Source organism: Aspergillus alliaceus (genome assembly GCF_009176365.1).
Source record: "Aspergillus alliaceus strain CBS 536.65 unplaced genomic scaffold BDW43scaffold_34, whole genome shotgun sequence".
NCBI classification, from domain to species: Eukaryota; Fungi; Ascomycota; class Eurotiomycetes; order Eurotiales; family Aspergillaceae; genus Aspergillus; species Aspergillus alliaceus.
In genome coordinates this window covers 343,466-358,023 of record NW_022474717.1, presented here as the reverse complement: position 1 = coordinate 358,023, position 14,558 = coordinate 343,466, and the positions used below count along the sequence as shown (strand labels likewise).

General features: G+C 47.6%; 6 protein-coding genes across 6 annotated transcripts; 3 read left to right on the top strand and 3 right to left on the bottom strand.

Annotated features, from left to right (window-relative positions):
* Positions 1-1,353: 1,353 nt before the first annotated feature.
* On the top strand, positions 1,354-2,274 carry BDW43DRAFT_313053 (uncharacterized protein; the record flags this gene model as incomplete). The annotated part of the gene is made up of 2 exons (XM_032047500.1): positions 1,354-1,398; positions 1,450-2,274. The coding sequence occupies 2 exons, from the start codon at positions 1,354-1,356 to the stop codon at positions 2,272-2,274; spliced, it is 870 nt and encodes a 289-aa protein (XP_031898373.1).
* A 144-nt stretch (positions 2,275-2,418) lies between these two features.
* arfA (putative ADP-ribosylation factor) lies at positions 2,419-3,982 on the bottom strand. The gene is made up of 4 exons (XM_032038303.1): positions 3,529-3,982; positions 3,164-3,408; positions 3,032-3,097; positions 2,419-2,969 (listed from the first exon to the last, which is right to left on the bottom strand). Exons 1-4 carry the CDS (start codon positions 3,674-3,676, stop codon positions 2,877-2,879), a joined length of 552 nt encoding a protein of 183 aa, XP_031898372.1. The 5' UTR covers positions 3,677-3,982; the 3' UTR covers positions 2,419-2,876.
* A 2,225-nt stretch (positions 3,983-6,207) lies between these two features.
* Positions 6,208-7,530, bottom strand: BDW43DRAFT_313051 (ankyrin repeat domain-containing protein; the record flags this gene model as incomplete). The annotated part of the gene is made up of 1 exon (XM_032047499.1): positions 6,208-7,530. The coding sequence occupies one exon, from the start codon at positions 7,528-7,530 to the stop codon at positions 6,208-6,210; it is 1,323 nt and encodes a 440-aa protein (XP_031898371.1).
* A 327-nt stretch (positions 7,531-7,857) lies between these two features.
* BDW43DRAFT_140064 (uncharacterized protein) lies at positions 7,858-10,548 on the bottom strand. Its single transcript, XM_032038301.1, has 8 exons — positions 10,123-10,548; positions 10,042-10,070; positions 9,946-9,985; positions 9,594-9,885; positions 9,426-9,539; positions 9,047-9,372; positions 8,601-8,990; positions 7,858-8,546 (listed from the first exon to the last, which is right to left on the bottom strand). Exons 1-8 carry the CDS (start codon positions 10,363-10,365, stop codon positions 8,196-8,198), a joined length of 1,785 nt encoding a protein of 594 aa, XP_031898370.1. The 5' UTR covers positions 10,366-10,548; the 3' UTR covers positions 7,858-8,195.
* Positions 10,549-10,819: 271 nt separating this feature from the next.
* Positions 10,820-13,488, top strand: BDW43DRAFT_282546 (uncharacterized protein). Its single transcript, XM_032042644.1, has 7 exons — positions 10,820-11,132; positions 11,191-11,303; positions 11,359-11,509; positions 11,558-11,627; positions 11,674-12,081; positions 12,151-12,241; positions 12,297-13,488. Exons 1-7 carry the CDS (start codon positions 11,055-11,057, stop codon positions 13,318-13,320), a joined length of 1,935 nt encoding a protein of 644 aa, XP_031898369.1. The 5' UTR covers positions 10,820-11,054; the 3' UTR covers positions 13,321-13,488.
* Positions 13,489-14,557, top strand: BDW43DRAFT_282540 (60S ribosomal protein uL1). Its single transcript, XM_032042643.1, has 4 exons — positions 13,489-13,570; positions 13,650-13,827; positions 13,935-14,128; positions 14,192-14,557. The coding sequence occupies exons 1-4, from the start codon at positions 13,552-13,554 to the stop codon at positions 14,452-14,454; spliced, it is 654 nt and encodes a 217-aa protein (XP_031898368.1). The 5' UTR covers positions 13,489-13,551; the 3' UTR covers positions 14,455-14,557.
* The last annotated feature ends 1 nt before the right edge of the window (position 14,558 follows it).

Sequence of the window (14,558 nt, the reverse complement as noted above, 5' to 3'; positions counted from 1 at the left end):
GTATATTGGCCGGTAAGCACCTACTAACGGCTGCTCGCATCTCATTCCAACTTTATGACGGGTTGCATGTGTAAGCAGTACAGATTACACGGGATATTAATAGCTGCCGATGTGAGAGGTTGAGCGCCCTTTGAAGGAGTTCCAGTAGGACGAAGATACAACCCTAGTCTCCAGTCTCAGCATTCTAGTCGTGGGTAGTGTGACAGGGAAGACTCGGCGGGTGTCACGATTATCCAGGCTCAGTATAGCCTCGAACCCATCGGGCTCAAGTACTATTGCTTGTCCGACATATATCCAGGACAAATCCGCCTTCTCGACATAACCTGTGCGTCTGGAACCACCTACCACCCAGTCACACAAGCGTAGATGTGCCAACAATCATCAAAAGCGGGCATCCTCAATTGCCGGGAGATCGCCAAGCCCCAATGTCCTGTCAATTAAATTGTCATACAAGGCGAGGACGTGTATTCGCATGATCTTTGAGACCCGTGAATATGTCACATGCCAGTTCTGGATGAGGCCTAAGCTGAGTTCCATGGTGGAATCCGCCAGTCGTCTAATGAGGAATTAAGATCCCCTCCGGTGCCTCGTTTCCAAGACGTTTTGGGGGGGGGTTGGGGGGGCTTAGGATCAAGAAGCGGTGTTGAAAAGCTGAAAGCGGAGAAGGGAAGGAGCTCACCGCGATAGTAAGAAAGAGACTATCACATCTTGGAGGATAGTTAGTATTCCCATATACTCCGTAGTCCGTAGAGAAGGTCTTCCCAGTAAACGATTGATGGTTAGGTTTCTAATATAACCTCCGCGGTAGAAAAGTCGTCGCTTGCCGTATCCGACCAGTGGAACAGGCGTTCATGGGTTGGTACTTCCAAGATCTCTAACGACGTCGATAGGCCCACATCTCGTTCAGTCCCCACAGGAGCTTAGACAAACGGCGAGACCCAACATATTTGCAAGTCAAGTTTTTGGAAGTGACGAGTCAGGTCGAATCAATTGGCATGCCATTTTTATTGGTCATGTGGTTTTCCAGACCAGCTGACATCAGTCTGACGGAGTACTTTCCATAAGGGTTTCTCCAGATTCCAACGTCCTACTATTAAATTTTGAAGTATATAAAGGAAAGTCTACGTACCTAGCCTATTCCCCCTTTGGACTTCTACCCTAAAGAATAGCTGACATGATTGGCCCGCCCGTGGATTTATTAAGAAATCAGTCGTGGCATCGCATTGCACGTGTAACCTGAACATAGAAATCGAGTGTCGTGTCCAGGGTCAATTGTTCTACTTCACTGCTACACCGCATCGCTGATCCCAAGTAACAGACCCCCTACCTAGTGCTCACCCAACAACTAGAAACATGGTACGTACTATCCCCTGCCCAGATACATCGCTCAATGCCCATGTATGCCACCTCCCTTCCAATGAAGATCGAAAACCAAACTAAGCACTGCAGGCAACGAGTTTCTCCCCCCTAGCAATCCCAACTCTAGCGGGAGCCACAACCAAATTTACCGGTCCCCTAGATATCCTCCTCCCCTTCCTCCCACTCCTCCTCTTCCCAACCCTCTTTCTAGCCCATCGCATCCGGCAAGACTACCATGCATACCTAGCCCTAGGTCCAGGAGGGGTACCCTCAACCCCAGCAGGGTACCTCCACATCTGCATCCTACGGCCCTTCGCCGTACGAAATCCCTTCGTACCACCCTCCCTCCCGTGCACCCTCCTCCCCCAAGAGGGCTATCTCCAAGGTCACAGCCTCCCAGAGCGCTCCGGACCACGCCCAACAGTAGTCGGGATCGTGCCTCACCGACAAATAACCCAAAGGGCGAGTGCAGAGATGTACGCCGCACTGACGGAGGATATTCACAGCCTTGTGAACGCACATCCGACAGTACTATACGTTGGAACATCATGTTTCGAGAAACATAGTACGGGCATATTCTGCAAGCTCGGTCCGGCGGCATTATCACGTCAAAGCAAGGAGCAGCAGCAGAAACGGCTCACCTGTAATGGGGAGGTGTGCCATGCGCACCCCATTGACGGTAGCTTGCATCTTACGCTGCATCCAGCGGACGTGCGCCTCGTTCTGGAGAAGGGATGGGGGCAGAGGCATCCGATTGCTCGGGAGGACTGGTGGTGGAAACGTTCCGTGCCCTCTGGCTTTGTCTTGATTTATGCACCCAGGAATGAGGAAGAACGCAGAATTGTAATGGAGATCATTCGCGCTGCTGCATGGTGGGTGAGAGGAGACGCATTGGTCGAATGTTCACGGGAATGATGTATATTTGACAATGGATGAATGGGATTCCAGGAGTGAAGGCCGCGCTAGGGTAGGATAAGTGACTGGGAGATTTTTTTCACGTGCAAGCATTTGCTACGTTTGTTGCAAGTACGATAAGCTTTGCAACTTTGTTGTTAGCATAGCATATGTCGATATCGCCGAGATTGATTATGAGATCAGAACCAGATCATATGTAAAGAGGGGGAAGAGCCTAATGGCTGCAAATTCTACATTTTCCGATAAGCAGATAAGATGCATCGAGATACATATGACATCTGGAGCGTAAACCCGTTCTCCGTGATCATGAATATCAGGTCTTGACTGTAAGAGAACACATGGAGATCAAACAAAAGAAATGAAAGGTATGAGGTTTGAGGGCACAAAAGGAGTATTTCGTTAGGGTCGACGCCGGGATGAAAGAGAACAATCAAAGCTAAATAGCATAGAGGAATGAAGAGCCGTTAGAGAACATACAAGCACCACCAAGTAGCAGATCCCATCCCTACGCGAGGTGTCCTTGTTGGTTCGGGCCCCCATCCATCATCCCCAACTCCCCATCACACGTCCAGGTATTCTTCCACTCGTCACATTATAACAATTTAGTCGCGGTTCGTTTTCCGCAAAGCATCGGCGAGCCACTCGAGACCTTCGTACAGGCCGTCACCGGTAGTGGCGCAGGTAGATTGGATGTACTAAACGAATGGAGATTAGATGCTGATCCAACGCCAGGGATTCGGTACGAGTCAGAACTTACCCAAGGACGGCGAGTGAGGCTTTGCAGACCAAGCTGCTGGGTAATCTCGGCGGGGCTCATAGCATTCTGGGGAGAAAGAGCGTTAACGTTCGCGTCCAGCCAATGTCCAGTCCAACCGAGGTAATATCATACCGGCAAATCTTGCTTGTTAGCGAAAACAAGTAGGAGAGCATCACGGAGCTCATCTTCGTTCAACATGCGCTGCAACTCTTCCCGGGCCTCGACAATACGATCGCGATCGTTGCTATCAACGACGAAGATAATACCCTGGGTGTTCTGGAAGTAGTGTCTCCAGAGAGGACGGATCTTGTCCTGTCCACCGACGTCCCACACGGTAAACTGAATGTTCTTGTATTCGACAGTCTCAACGTTGAAACCTTCACGCTCGGATAACCACTTGTCAGCATTTCCAGACTAGAGTATATGTGCCCTGCGCGATGAATAGGCACCAAGCCAACTGGTCGATGACGACCCCGAGGTAGAGGAGGGTGACTGACCGATTGTGGGGATGGTGGTGACAATTTCACCCAGCTTCAACTTGTACAGAATGGTGGTCTTTCCGGCTGCATCAAGACCAACCATCAAAATTCGCATCTCCTTTCTGCCCCATAGGCGGTCGAACAACTTCGAGAAGGTGAGACCCATGTTGGCGGTGGCGAAAAGGGATCCTCAAAGGTCTGGAAAGAATGCGATGTTAGATGGAATGTATTCAAATTAGGCTGGCAAGTAGATAGTGGTCGGTCGGTCGTCTGATAAGTGAACAGTAGTAAGGCCGGCAGAAATAGGGTTGAAAACTTGGAATCAGAAGACGGCATATGGGGAGATGTGGTGAACGAGGGGCGTGATCACGTCGGAATGCACAGTGGCCAGACGGGCAAATAATCAGGGGGGACCACAACAGAAACTCCAGCAAACAGGGGAAAGACAAAGAGATACGCGAAAATTAACAGAGCGAGGGAGATAATTCAAAAATGCAAGAAGGTGGACTGAGAATGACTTACCAAAGGTATCAAAGCGAGTCAATCGTGAGAATCACAGATGGGAAGGGGAGAGTCGAGTCAAACGGTAGAGACGACGAAAGTGTTGCTTAGTATGGACCACTGTGAGCGGACCACTGTTTTTTGACCAAGTTGGAAATTTTGGGTGCCAAAGTGCCAGGTCGAGAAATTCAGCCGCCGGCGTAGCTTCCGTCACTAACGAAACTGACTGAACCACAACGATCCTATTTTTGTTGAAGTGGAAATATATCAAATTAAATCAATGACAATAAGGATATATCAATACTTGGGATGTAAAAAAAATATATTGGGATCTTCTTCCGATTTTTATTTGATTATTTTCTTCTCTAGATCTTTCAATCGCCCCCGTCTGATATAAGTTCAACTAATCTGATTGCCTAGGTGTATACTTTCGATATTTCCTCTAAATACCACGAAGAGGACACGGTGTTTCCCACTAACTCGTAATTCAACTCCGTACCGTACCTTTTGGTTTGGTCCCCCCCCATTCACCTATTATGCCGTCTTATTTCTTCTTCCTTCGACTTCCACCTTTACCCTCCCCCTCCTTTGCCCCCAAAAAACGAAGATGGTCCAGACAATCACCCCGATTCCACTCGGCTTCGGACCCTCTGATAGGTTCCCGACCGGTCTTGAGGATTCCCCATCCCAGTGGATCACTGTTAGTGGCACACTGCTCTCGTGCACTCTTCTCTCAGAATTGCGTATCAAACCTTTGTGATAATCCAGACCCCTCCCAGATACGGTAGGCAGTTTATCACAACCAAGTGGGAACCCACAAGGAACCAACGGGGAACACTACGCGTCGTATTTCTCATCCAGGAAAGAGACGGGAAAATAAGGATTGAACTATTTAGATATCAATACATTGTCCTTTCTTAACAAGTCCTTTGCATTGCCGCCGCTTTGGTAAAATTGGCATGTGACTACTCATGGAGCAGTTCATGTACTTGAGTCTCCATACATCTCGGTACTAGTACTATGTACCTAAAAGTCTTAACAGCGGTCAAGACCCGGGATCGGAAGAATGTTCATCCGTCAGGCAGGGCAAGGGCTTTCTTTCGCACCGAGCTTACTAATCACTCACCGCCCATGTTCTTAAAGATAAGCTTATCAAGACATTCTTCTGACTGATCACTTGGTTATGCAATGTATTTTTTAGAACGCGCTTCAGTTGTAGTCGCGTCAAAGGTACATCGAGTCGTATCTCAGGTCAAGGCCATTCCCTCTGACTACCTTACACAGGTTGATTGACTTGACATCACCGCTGAAACTTCCTCTAGTCACTATATATGTATGTATATATATATACTGAATTAATGGTATGATGTGGTTTCCACAGAAAGCCACGATCAGTATAGAGAACAACTAGAACTGAGAAAGAAACAGAGACAGATATTGATCAACCTTTGAACCTCAATACAACTACTATTAATGTCCATCCCTTTTGTAGAAGGGGAAAAAAAGTATAACATAAGGATTAGGTATATCATCTGAGATATTGTGACTAGTAGTTCCTCGATTTGAAGTGGACTTGGTTTCCAATATGTAGTGTGTAAGGGACTTTGGCCTTCTTCTATAACTTTAGTACATCATTTATAAAGAGCAAATGACTTCTTCATAATACAGTTATAACCACAGTTTACAGAGAGATTTGACTAGATGAAGAATCTAAGTTGCGATTGATAGAAACATGCAAACTATACTAGTAAAACTGTCCGAATAAATCTCGACGCCATGCTTATAGTATTCCATCCTTTACGTTGCTTCCTGATACTATCTTGTACAAATTCCCTGATATATTGGGTGATGTGTCCAATACCACGCTAAAAGTTATCCCACTCTTACAGAAGCATCTCATGTCTACGGTGAAGACACTCGACTCAATACAACGAGGTCCTGATTTGGCGCTGAAACCCAGATAAACAATCGGCGCGCTAATGCGAAGTTACTTGTTGACAGGCCCCACTCAGATGTGGGGGGTCATGACCAGTCCACGAAGTTGACACAGCGAAGATGAGAGGTAAACAACTTAGATAGTATATAGGAAGACTCGAATTCTTCGAGAAAAATTCTTTCTAAAGTGACGTTATATTGGATATCTCCGAAGTCATGTGAGGTTCACGAAACTCGGAATTACGCTTGGCTCAATTTGTATCATTTAGCTCCCCGCTGACGAAGTATACCCTTCATCATATCGGTTCGTGCCATGCTCAACGGAGTACACCCTGTGTCTGAAACTGCATTAATATCGGCGCCATGATCGAGCAATAGTTGGACAACTCTTGCATGACCATTCTCAACAGCCCAATGCAGCGCCGTCCATTGAAATCTCGTTCTCATCGAGGGGTTTGCTCCCTGCTTTAACAATCTCTTGACATCGTCATAGCAGCCGCCAGCGGCCGCATTATACAGAGGGAACTCGCCGTTCGCGTCGAGAGTGTTAAGTTTAGGTGTCAGCTCACTTGAACAATGAATCGGAGGTGGGGGCTTTCGCATAGAAGAGCGCGCTGTGATCATATCCTGGCAAAGCTCGTCGTCAACACACCCGGTCAAACTCGACCGCTGCGTTTCCAAGCCCCGAAGTTTGTTATTTGAACATCGTCGTTCGAAGTCGAGCTGCTCCCGAAGGTTCCTTATCTCGTCTACACAACTCTTTTGGCTGCGACTAAGGTCCTCTTTAAGCTGGCTGATCTCTCTCAGTGCAACTTGAAGCTGTTGATAGAGATACGTTTGCTCCTCTGTTGCCTTCTGCTGCACATCCCGCAGCTGTCTAACGGAAGCCTCCCTTGTAGTCTGAAGCTCCGTCTCCAGACATGCCACCTTGTTATCTTTGTCCTTCACAACGTTAAACAATTCCTCGATAGTCGGCTCCGCAGGATCATCATCAAGACCATCAGCACGATATAAACCCACAACCCTACCGACAAGATCCCAAATAATAACGCGATAACTCTGCCCATCACTCGAATCCTGGACCCGACACAGACAAGCAATATGATCATATACCTTCCTCAACTCCACCTCCGTGCGGACCCCCTCATCCGGCGTCCGCAGCAGATCCCAAAACGTAGTCACAACAACAACGTTTTCCCGACGAGCAGACTTAAGCAGTGCCTGAAAAACCTCTAGATTCTCATCTCCACTCAGAACCCCATCCACATCCGTTATATCGTAGAGATACACGATACCATGAACGGTATGGCTATGACTCTGTCCAGATTCTCGTGCCATGGCCGCGGTAATACTCCCCACTATTTCGGCGACGGGGATCCGGGCCGTCGGAGTATCGAGCAACCATAGCTCTCTGTCGTTGAACTGGCTTTTGAAAATACGGGTCGTCGAGAGATTGGCCTTGTTTCTGTAGCCCGGGATAATGCCGGTGATTTGCTCGATGAACACGCTTCGCTCGGGGCCTCCCAGGCCGAGCAGGGCTATTATTGCAGGCTTTGGCTGCTTGGTGGATTTGAAGCATGGCATGGGTTTTCTCAGTAAGTTTTGATGACTTTGTATATTCGGAGCGGGGGGGGATTTTCACATTTACCTTTCTTGGGTTGGGGATGGATGCCCAATTTAGAGCCCAAGACTGGATACAATAACCGGGGGTATGGGGGTGAAAAATAAAACTAAGTGACAACAGAGTCGGGTATTAATGTATGTGATTGCCTTGCTTAGTTGTCAATACACCTGCTAACGTGGGCCTGGTGGAATGACTGACAGCTGGTACACCCACTGGGCCCACTATATAGCTTCTTTTTTGGTAGGGGTGCTTACTTGGCCAAAGGCCATTATGAAGTGGTCTTTTGTGTTGTTTCACTCTTACTAGCTCCAGAAGAGAAGGAGTACTCTAGAATCGAATATTGTTTCAATAGATCGGTGTGCAGTATTTCATGGTGTTTATTGTACATACTAGGAGCATCACCCCTTGGCGTCGCTTCATTCTACATTCCTCCGTCAATTGTCTTGCCTCACATTTCCCGCTTGAATGAAGCACTCTTGTTGTGATGATAAAACAAATAATTTAACAAGATAACCAACAAGGCCTTCGTTAACCCGAGGAAAATATAAACAGGCGCCTTAAGAAATGCATTGATTTTAGCTCTTCCTCCGGTCTCATATAAAGGAGAGATGGAATTGTAAATGGCTCATCCAAGAGGGCTTGGACGGCCCGGTTCCTCTTTTCGTTGAGAAATTCTGTCTTTGGAGGACCGGACGAAGGTTCGAGATAGCGACTGATAGATGGTCTTGCCCTCCACCGTGTCGCTGAGGTAGCCAAATAGTGTGAGCATCACAATGGACAAGAACATGATGACACCGAACGCAACCCAGTATTGAGTGATCGTGTATACCCCCTTGACGTTCTTGAGCTCGGTCGAGAAGTATCCGGTCATCAAGCTAACGGGCAAGAAAAGAATTGTCACCTTAGCTAGCAAGATCGTGATCCTCGTGAGTTTTTCGACGGCCTGGGAATCCTTGAGAGCAATAAGGTTGAAGTTCTGAGAGAGGTCAGCTTGTTTCCATAAGATAACAAGGTAATAGTAAAGTCTCACAAGGAAGGTGAGGGATTCTTTCTCCGTCAGGCACGTATCAATCTCAGACAAGCAGTAGAGTTTGATGCGGTCCAGCAGCCTCTCGAAGCGGGCCACGGCAGGTGAGCTCAGCTGTACGCCAACAGGAGTATCTGAATGACTTGTAAAACTCAGAGTACTCTGTAGAGTCGGCTGGCGGAGGTCTGTCGCCTCCGTCTCTCCGAACATAGGCCCAATGGGTAATGGAAGATTAGACTTCGCCTCGTCGCGGAGAAGGCGCTGTCTTTGCAGAATGCGCATCATGATGAGTTCGTAACTTTGGTAAAGCCTCTTCAAGACTGCCAATCTCCTGCCCAACCAATGTAACTCATTGACTAGCTGGACCACAGGCTTGCCCAGCATTTCCTCTCTCTGCCACAATGTCAGAGACTAGAGTACTAGAATTGATGGTTCTTCCAGAGCCTTACCAGTTGATCGAGGAGAACTCCGTATTGATGCTCTCTTTTTGCAACAAGAGCGTAGCTAGAAACCCAATCGTCAAATATATAGTAGAACAGTAGACTAGGGCCGTCTTCTTGCTTGATACTAGCCTGATCTGGGCCACCGCCCTGGGAGGGTCGTACACGAATAGTCACTAAAGAATCACTCTCCGATTGAGCGGAGTGCCGCTTAGGTACCCCGGAAAAGATGAATTGTACATTCCTGCGAACTATTCCGAGTACAGCCTTCAATTCTCTCTCCGACGGCGCGGAAAGCCCAGGGTACGGATTCTCTTGCATGGAAATAACAGTTCCTTTGACAAGGGTTAACGTTGAACCAAAATGCGACCAGGGACAGCGATCGTACCATCGTCGCATAGGATCAACCAAGACCACAGTCGTCTCCCATTAGGTAGGCCGCGCCCGTTGGAAAATTCAACGTTCGGGACTACGTGCAAAGAGTTGTAGCCAATGCATGTATCTAAATTGCACGTCAGGGAACGCCAAGTCATAAAGCTGAGAAAGAGAGGTATACATCTTGAACCGTAGTCTACGGAGCAAAAATGCCAAATTTGATTGGTCACATGCGCAAAGGTAAGGCCTATGAATGAAGCAGCCGCCTGCATTTCAGCAGGATCTGACAAGTCCTTTAGTGTATGGGCTTCCTCAAGGTCATTCATGCGGGGAACTCGATGCTTTTGATCGACGTTTCTGCCATTGAAGCTATTTATTAAATTAGGAGCCTTGGATTGTGTTTGATGCGGTACTGGATCAGTGCACATCATCCCCTGTAGGCGCTCGGAGACTCCGTAGTAGCTAGTGATTGCCTGGGGCGTGTCAGCTCATCGCGAGCTCGGAAAATATAGAGCTCGAAGAGCTCGACGAACCTTAATTAAATCTTTCTGCTGCTCCGGTGCCCAGATGTTGCTAGGGAATATGGTGAGCATATTACAAAGTTCCACCATATGTAGGGTATATCTCACATCCATCTAGTGCCAAAGCACCTTGGCTTCTGGAAGCTCGGTTAGTGTAAATTCATTTTACTGTTATTTCGGATCACATACTGCACTACGCAATAGCAACGCAATATCTTCTTGGTCCAGATCCACTGCACACCAGGCATCATCATTGCCAAAATCTAACACAAAGTTTCTGGTCTGTGCATCTTGCAAATAGCCTAGGTAGGCACGGAATTGATCCTCGCCGTCAATATCATGAAATTTGGCCGCAAGACATGAGTTCTTCGCGAAGCTGGAGTAGTATTTTTGGGGAGTCTGGGGGCTGTGCGATGAAAAAACCCCAGACATACTTCCTTAGCCTTAACGAATACGAGCTATCGACAGCTACTGTTCAATTATTTAGGGGAGTGGTAGAAGTTGAGATGAACCAATTATTCAGGATGTAGTGATATAAGCAAGAGCTAAAGACATGAATGGGCCGATAGGGAGGAAAGGGGAAGGTAGAGCATAAAGCTCCTAAATAGGTTGCCGCGCAGGCAATCCATGCTGAAGATACTCAGCCTCGTGCCGGGGTTGGGCGAATGACCGCGGGTCACTTGCGTCTCTTAGCACAACGGACTATTTTAGCCGCCATGTTGTCACAGACTCACAGCTGACTCGACCACGCACTCCGATGATGCTGCCTCTCTTCCACTAATTTAATGATAAGCTTCCGAATCTTTAAATGTGACAACTTTGTCGCATTTATAGTTTTCACGGGAACTTTCAATACCCTGTTTTAAGTCCGAGTACAGCATCGTCGAGAAAATCAATCCATGGGGTCTGTAAGTTAGGGGTTCAATGAATCCCATGCTAATTCTTACCATATCGGGTTAGTCAGGTCACCCCGAATCACGGGGATTCCGAGATGTGGATCGCGATAATCAATCTAAGTCACTTCGTTCCCTGATGCTTTGTAGACTAGTCCAATATAGAAAGAAGATTCCTCTGCGCAATAGCTCGATTACACTTTAAACATCTAATTGATATGATCAAATATGGCCAGTGAAACGAGACATATGAAGACCATTCGCTTAGCGACAGCGTGCACTGAATGTCGGCGTCGGAAGCAGAAGGCAAGGAATACAAGTACTGCTGAACACCTTATGTACATGACCTCTGACCGCTATATAGTGCAGCCGTGAATGGCCTTGCAATCAATGTCAAGCGAGGAGGCTATCGCATCTTTGTAAATTTACTTCAAAAAGGGAATCAAAGACATCGAAACGGTCCTCAAGTAATTCCAGGTCTGAGTAGCGCATGCTATGTCATTAGACATCCACCCAGCTAATCTATTTCTAGAGTGATGAACGTGACCGAAAGAAACGATGTATACATGGAGCGAGAACCCCTGAGGGATACCAGCATACCGCCTACAAATGCAAAAGATCTCCGGGTTTTAGGGTATCTTCCTGATAATTTGGGTGGCTCGGGACGGAGCGTTAGTATTAGTGTAAGAGCACTGCTAAGGTGGATTGTCTGAGTCGGTCTAACATAATAGATTCCACAAGGAACTCCGTCTCCCGAGTTCGAGAACGTCTTGCGGATGATCCCTCCAAAGCCCTACACAGGTATACCCATGGGATTTTGACATCTGTATTCGCTAACTATTCTCAGATATACTTGTGCAACATTTTCTAAACGAAACAAATTACCAATACTACTGTATATATCCGCCCACATTTTCTCTTGAATACTCTGCATGGTGGGCTGGCAAAGCAAAAGGTCAACCGTTGACTTCAGAGTTTACATGTCTATTGCTACGAGTGTGTGCATGTTCTGCTCTATTTCTCGGTCCAGGGGACCGACAGAAGCTGGAGTCCGAGCTAGGAGAAAGCATCCAGAGACTTTCAGAGCGTTATCATCATGCTGCTAGACAACTGAGCGGCACAATATCACCAGGAAAAGGCGGCCTAACACAAGTGCAGCAGCTATTCCTCACGGCCTGTTGGTTAAAAACCGAAGCTCTATTTGTTGAGTCGTGGCACGCTCTAAGCTCTGCAATTCACGAAGCTCAAGAACTAGGTACCGAACGCCCTTTTCTGGGCAAACGTGTGCTTCAAACTCATTAGCTAACCTTTCACTTTCTAATAGGCCTACACAGAAGCTCTTCAAGATCAGGTTTTAGTGAGTTCGAACTCGAAATGAGAAGGCGTATCTGGTGCATATTGTACACCTGGGACTGGTAAGTTGTGAGCTATGTTGTTTCTTACGGGACAATGTTTTGCTCATTTCGGAAGGCAAATGTCACAGCTGTTGTCCCGTCCTGTTATTATCAACAGCAGTTACTGCTCTGTTGAAACTCCTAATCTGCGACTGGAAAACCCCGACCCCCAAATAGAATTACCTTCACCGATAACACACATGTCCTTACTCTGCCAGTTGGGGCAAGAGATATCGAAAATACCTGGCGTGATGTGTGGAGATCCTTCTCCCATGCAAGCCTTCTCTGTCCAAGAAGAGACTGAAAAGTGGTTTGCTTCATTCCCATCCGCCTTCAGGCTTGTATGCCCCGACACTCGCTGGGACAGCACTCACAAATATGTGGTTATGCAACGCCTTCAGCTACATGCCATAGGCTATATGGTAATGTTGATGCCATTAAAGCAATGCCTCGTACAGGCTCTTGACCAAGACACACCCAGTGTCCAAAAGAGTCTCCAGTCATATGCCATTGGCTACGCGCTCAAGCTAATGGATGCATCTTATCGATTACTGGGCTGCATGCTGCCCATGAATGCCAAGTTCTACTTCGCGCCATTCCTGATTTTTGATACAGCCACCTTTCTATGCTCTGCTATAATCCACGACCATAGTCAACATCTTCCCCAACGGGAAACGGTCATTAGAACACTCAGCATGTCCATAAACATGCTGGAGCAGGTTCGTGGCTCCAAAACAGGTGCCATATGCTACTCAATTCTCAAGAGACTCATACATGAGCTTCCGCTTTCTTCTACAGAAAGGATATCTATAGGCCATATATCTTCTGAAAAAGTGGATAAAGGACCTTATACCACCCTAGAAAGTCAACACATCTCGACATTGTTACAAGACGATGGTCTGTCTATTGCACATGCCGTCTTACCTCCGAGCATAGCTGGGGTTGGGAGTCATGAATTTGTGCCGTTGGAGTTAGCATCCTCAGAGGCGACAGGCAGTGGGTTGGCGGATATAGCTAACGTAGACTTGGGTACTTTCAGCCAAATCTGGGACTGGGGAGACCTTGACCTCGACTTTCTTTGCCCTCCAAGAGACACCTAATGTTCACTAGTCAGCATAAAGTACATAGATGACTAATGTGAGAATAAATACTGCTTAGTAAGGGAGAAAGTGGTTAGGGCAAGGCTAGTCCATATACAGCTAGTATCATCCAAACCCACAAGCGGAGACGCGATTTTCTTTGGCGGCGGGCGGCGGGCGGCCTTTTTACCTTCACTCTTTGCACGATATTCAGCGCAGAGCCACACCAATTTTTGGAAGACTGTCGCCATCATGTCTAAGATCACAGTCGGTATGTGCGGCATTTTCACTGATTCTACTGTGGACTTTGATCTATCAGGATCGAAACTAATATGTTTTCCTCATCTCAGCCGGAGTGCGCCAGAATATCCAGCAGTTGCTGGACTACTCTCAGAATGAGAAGAAGAGAAACTTCCTCGAGACCGTCGAGCTCCAGATCGGTCTGAAGAATTATGACCCCCAGCGTGACAAGCGTTTCTCTGGCACCATCAAGCTGCCTTCCGTTCCTCGTCCCAACATGAGCCTCTGGTACGTGCCACCCCGGTCGCATCGCCGTTTCGATCAAAGTTTGGAGGGCGACGGTGGTGGATGGATTTGAGAATAAGCGCAACGAGCTGACGAGTGATGGATTATAGTGTTCTTGGTGACCAGCACGATCTTGACCGTGCTAAGCACCACGGCATTGATGCCATGTCCTCCGAGGATCTGAAGAAGCTCAACAAGAACAAGAAGCTCATCAAGAAGCTTGCTCGCAAGTACGATGCCTTCCTTGCCTCCGATGGTCTCATCAAGCAGATCCCCCGTCTCTTGGGTCCCGGTCTTTCCAAGGGTATGTTCTCAGCCTCGAGTTGCGTTTAGTAAGATGTAAAATATACTAACAACGGTCCCACAGCGGGTAAATTCCCTACCCCCATCTCTCACGCTGAGGACATGGCCAACAAGGTCACCGATGTCAAGTCCACCATCAAGTTCCAGCTTAAGAAGGTGCTCTGTCTCGGTGTTGCCGTTGGCAACGTCGGCATGACTGAGGATGAGCTGGTTGCTAACGTCATGTTGGCCATCAACTACCTCGTCTCCCTCCTCAAGAAGGGCTGGCAGAACGTTGGCAGCCTTGTCCTCAAGGCTTCCATGTCTCCTCCCAAGCGTCTTTATTAAGTTATTGGCGCTCTCTGCTCACGCTGGGGGTATTTTAGGGGCTTAGAAGTGGGATTGTATACGGCACAGCTTCGGAAAATGTGACTCACGACTTGGTTCCTAAC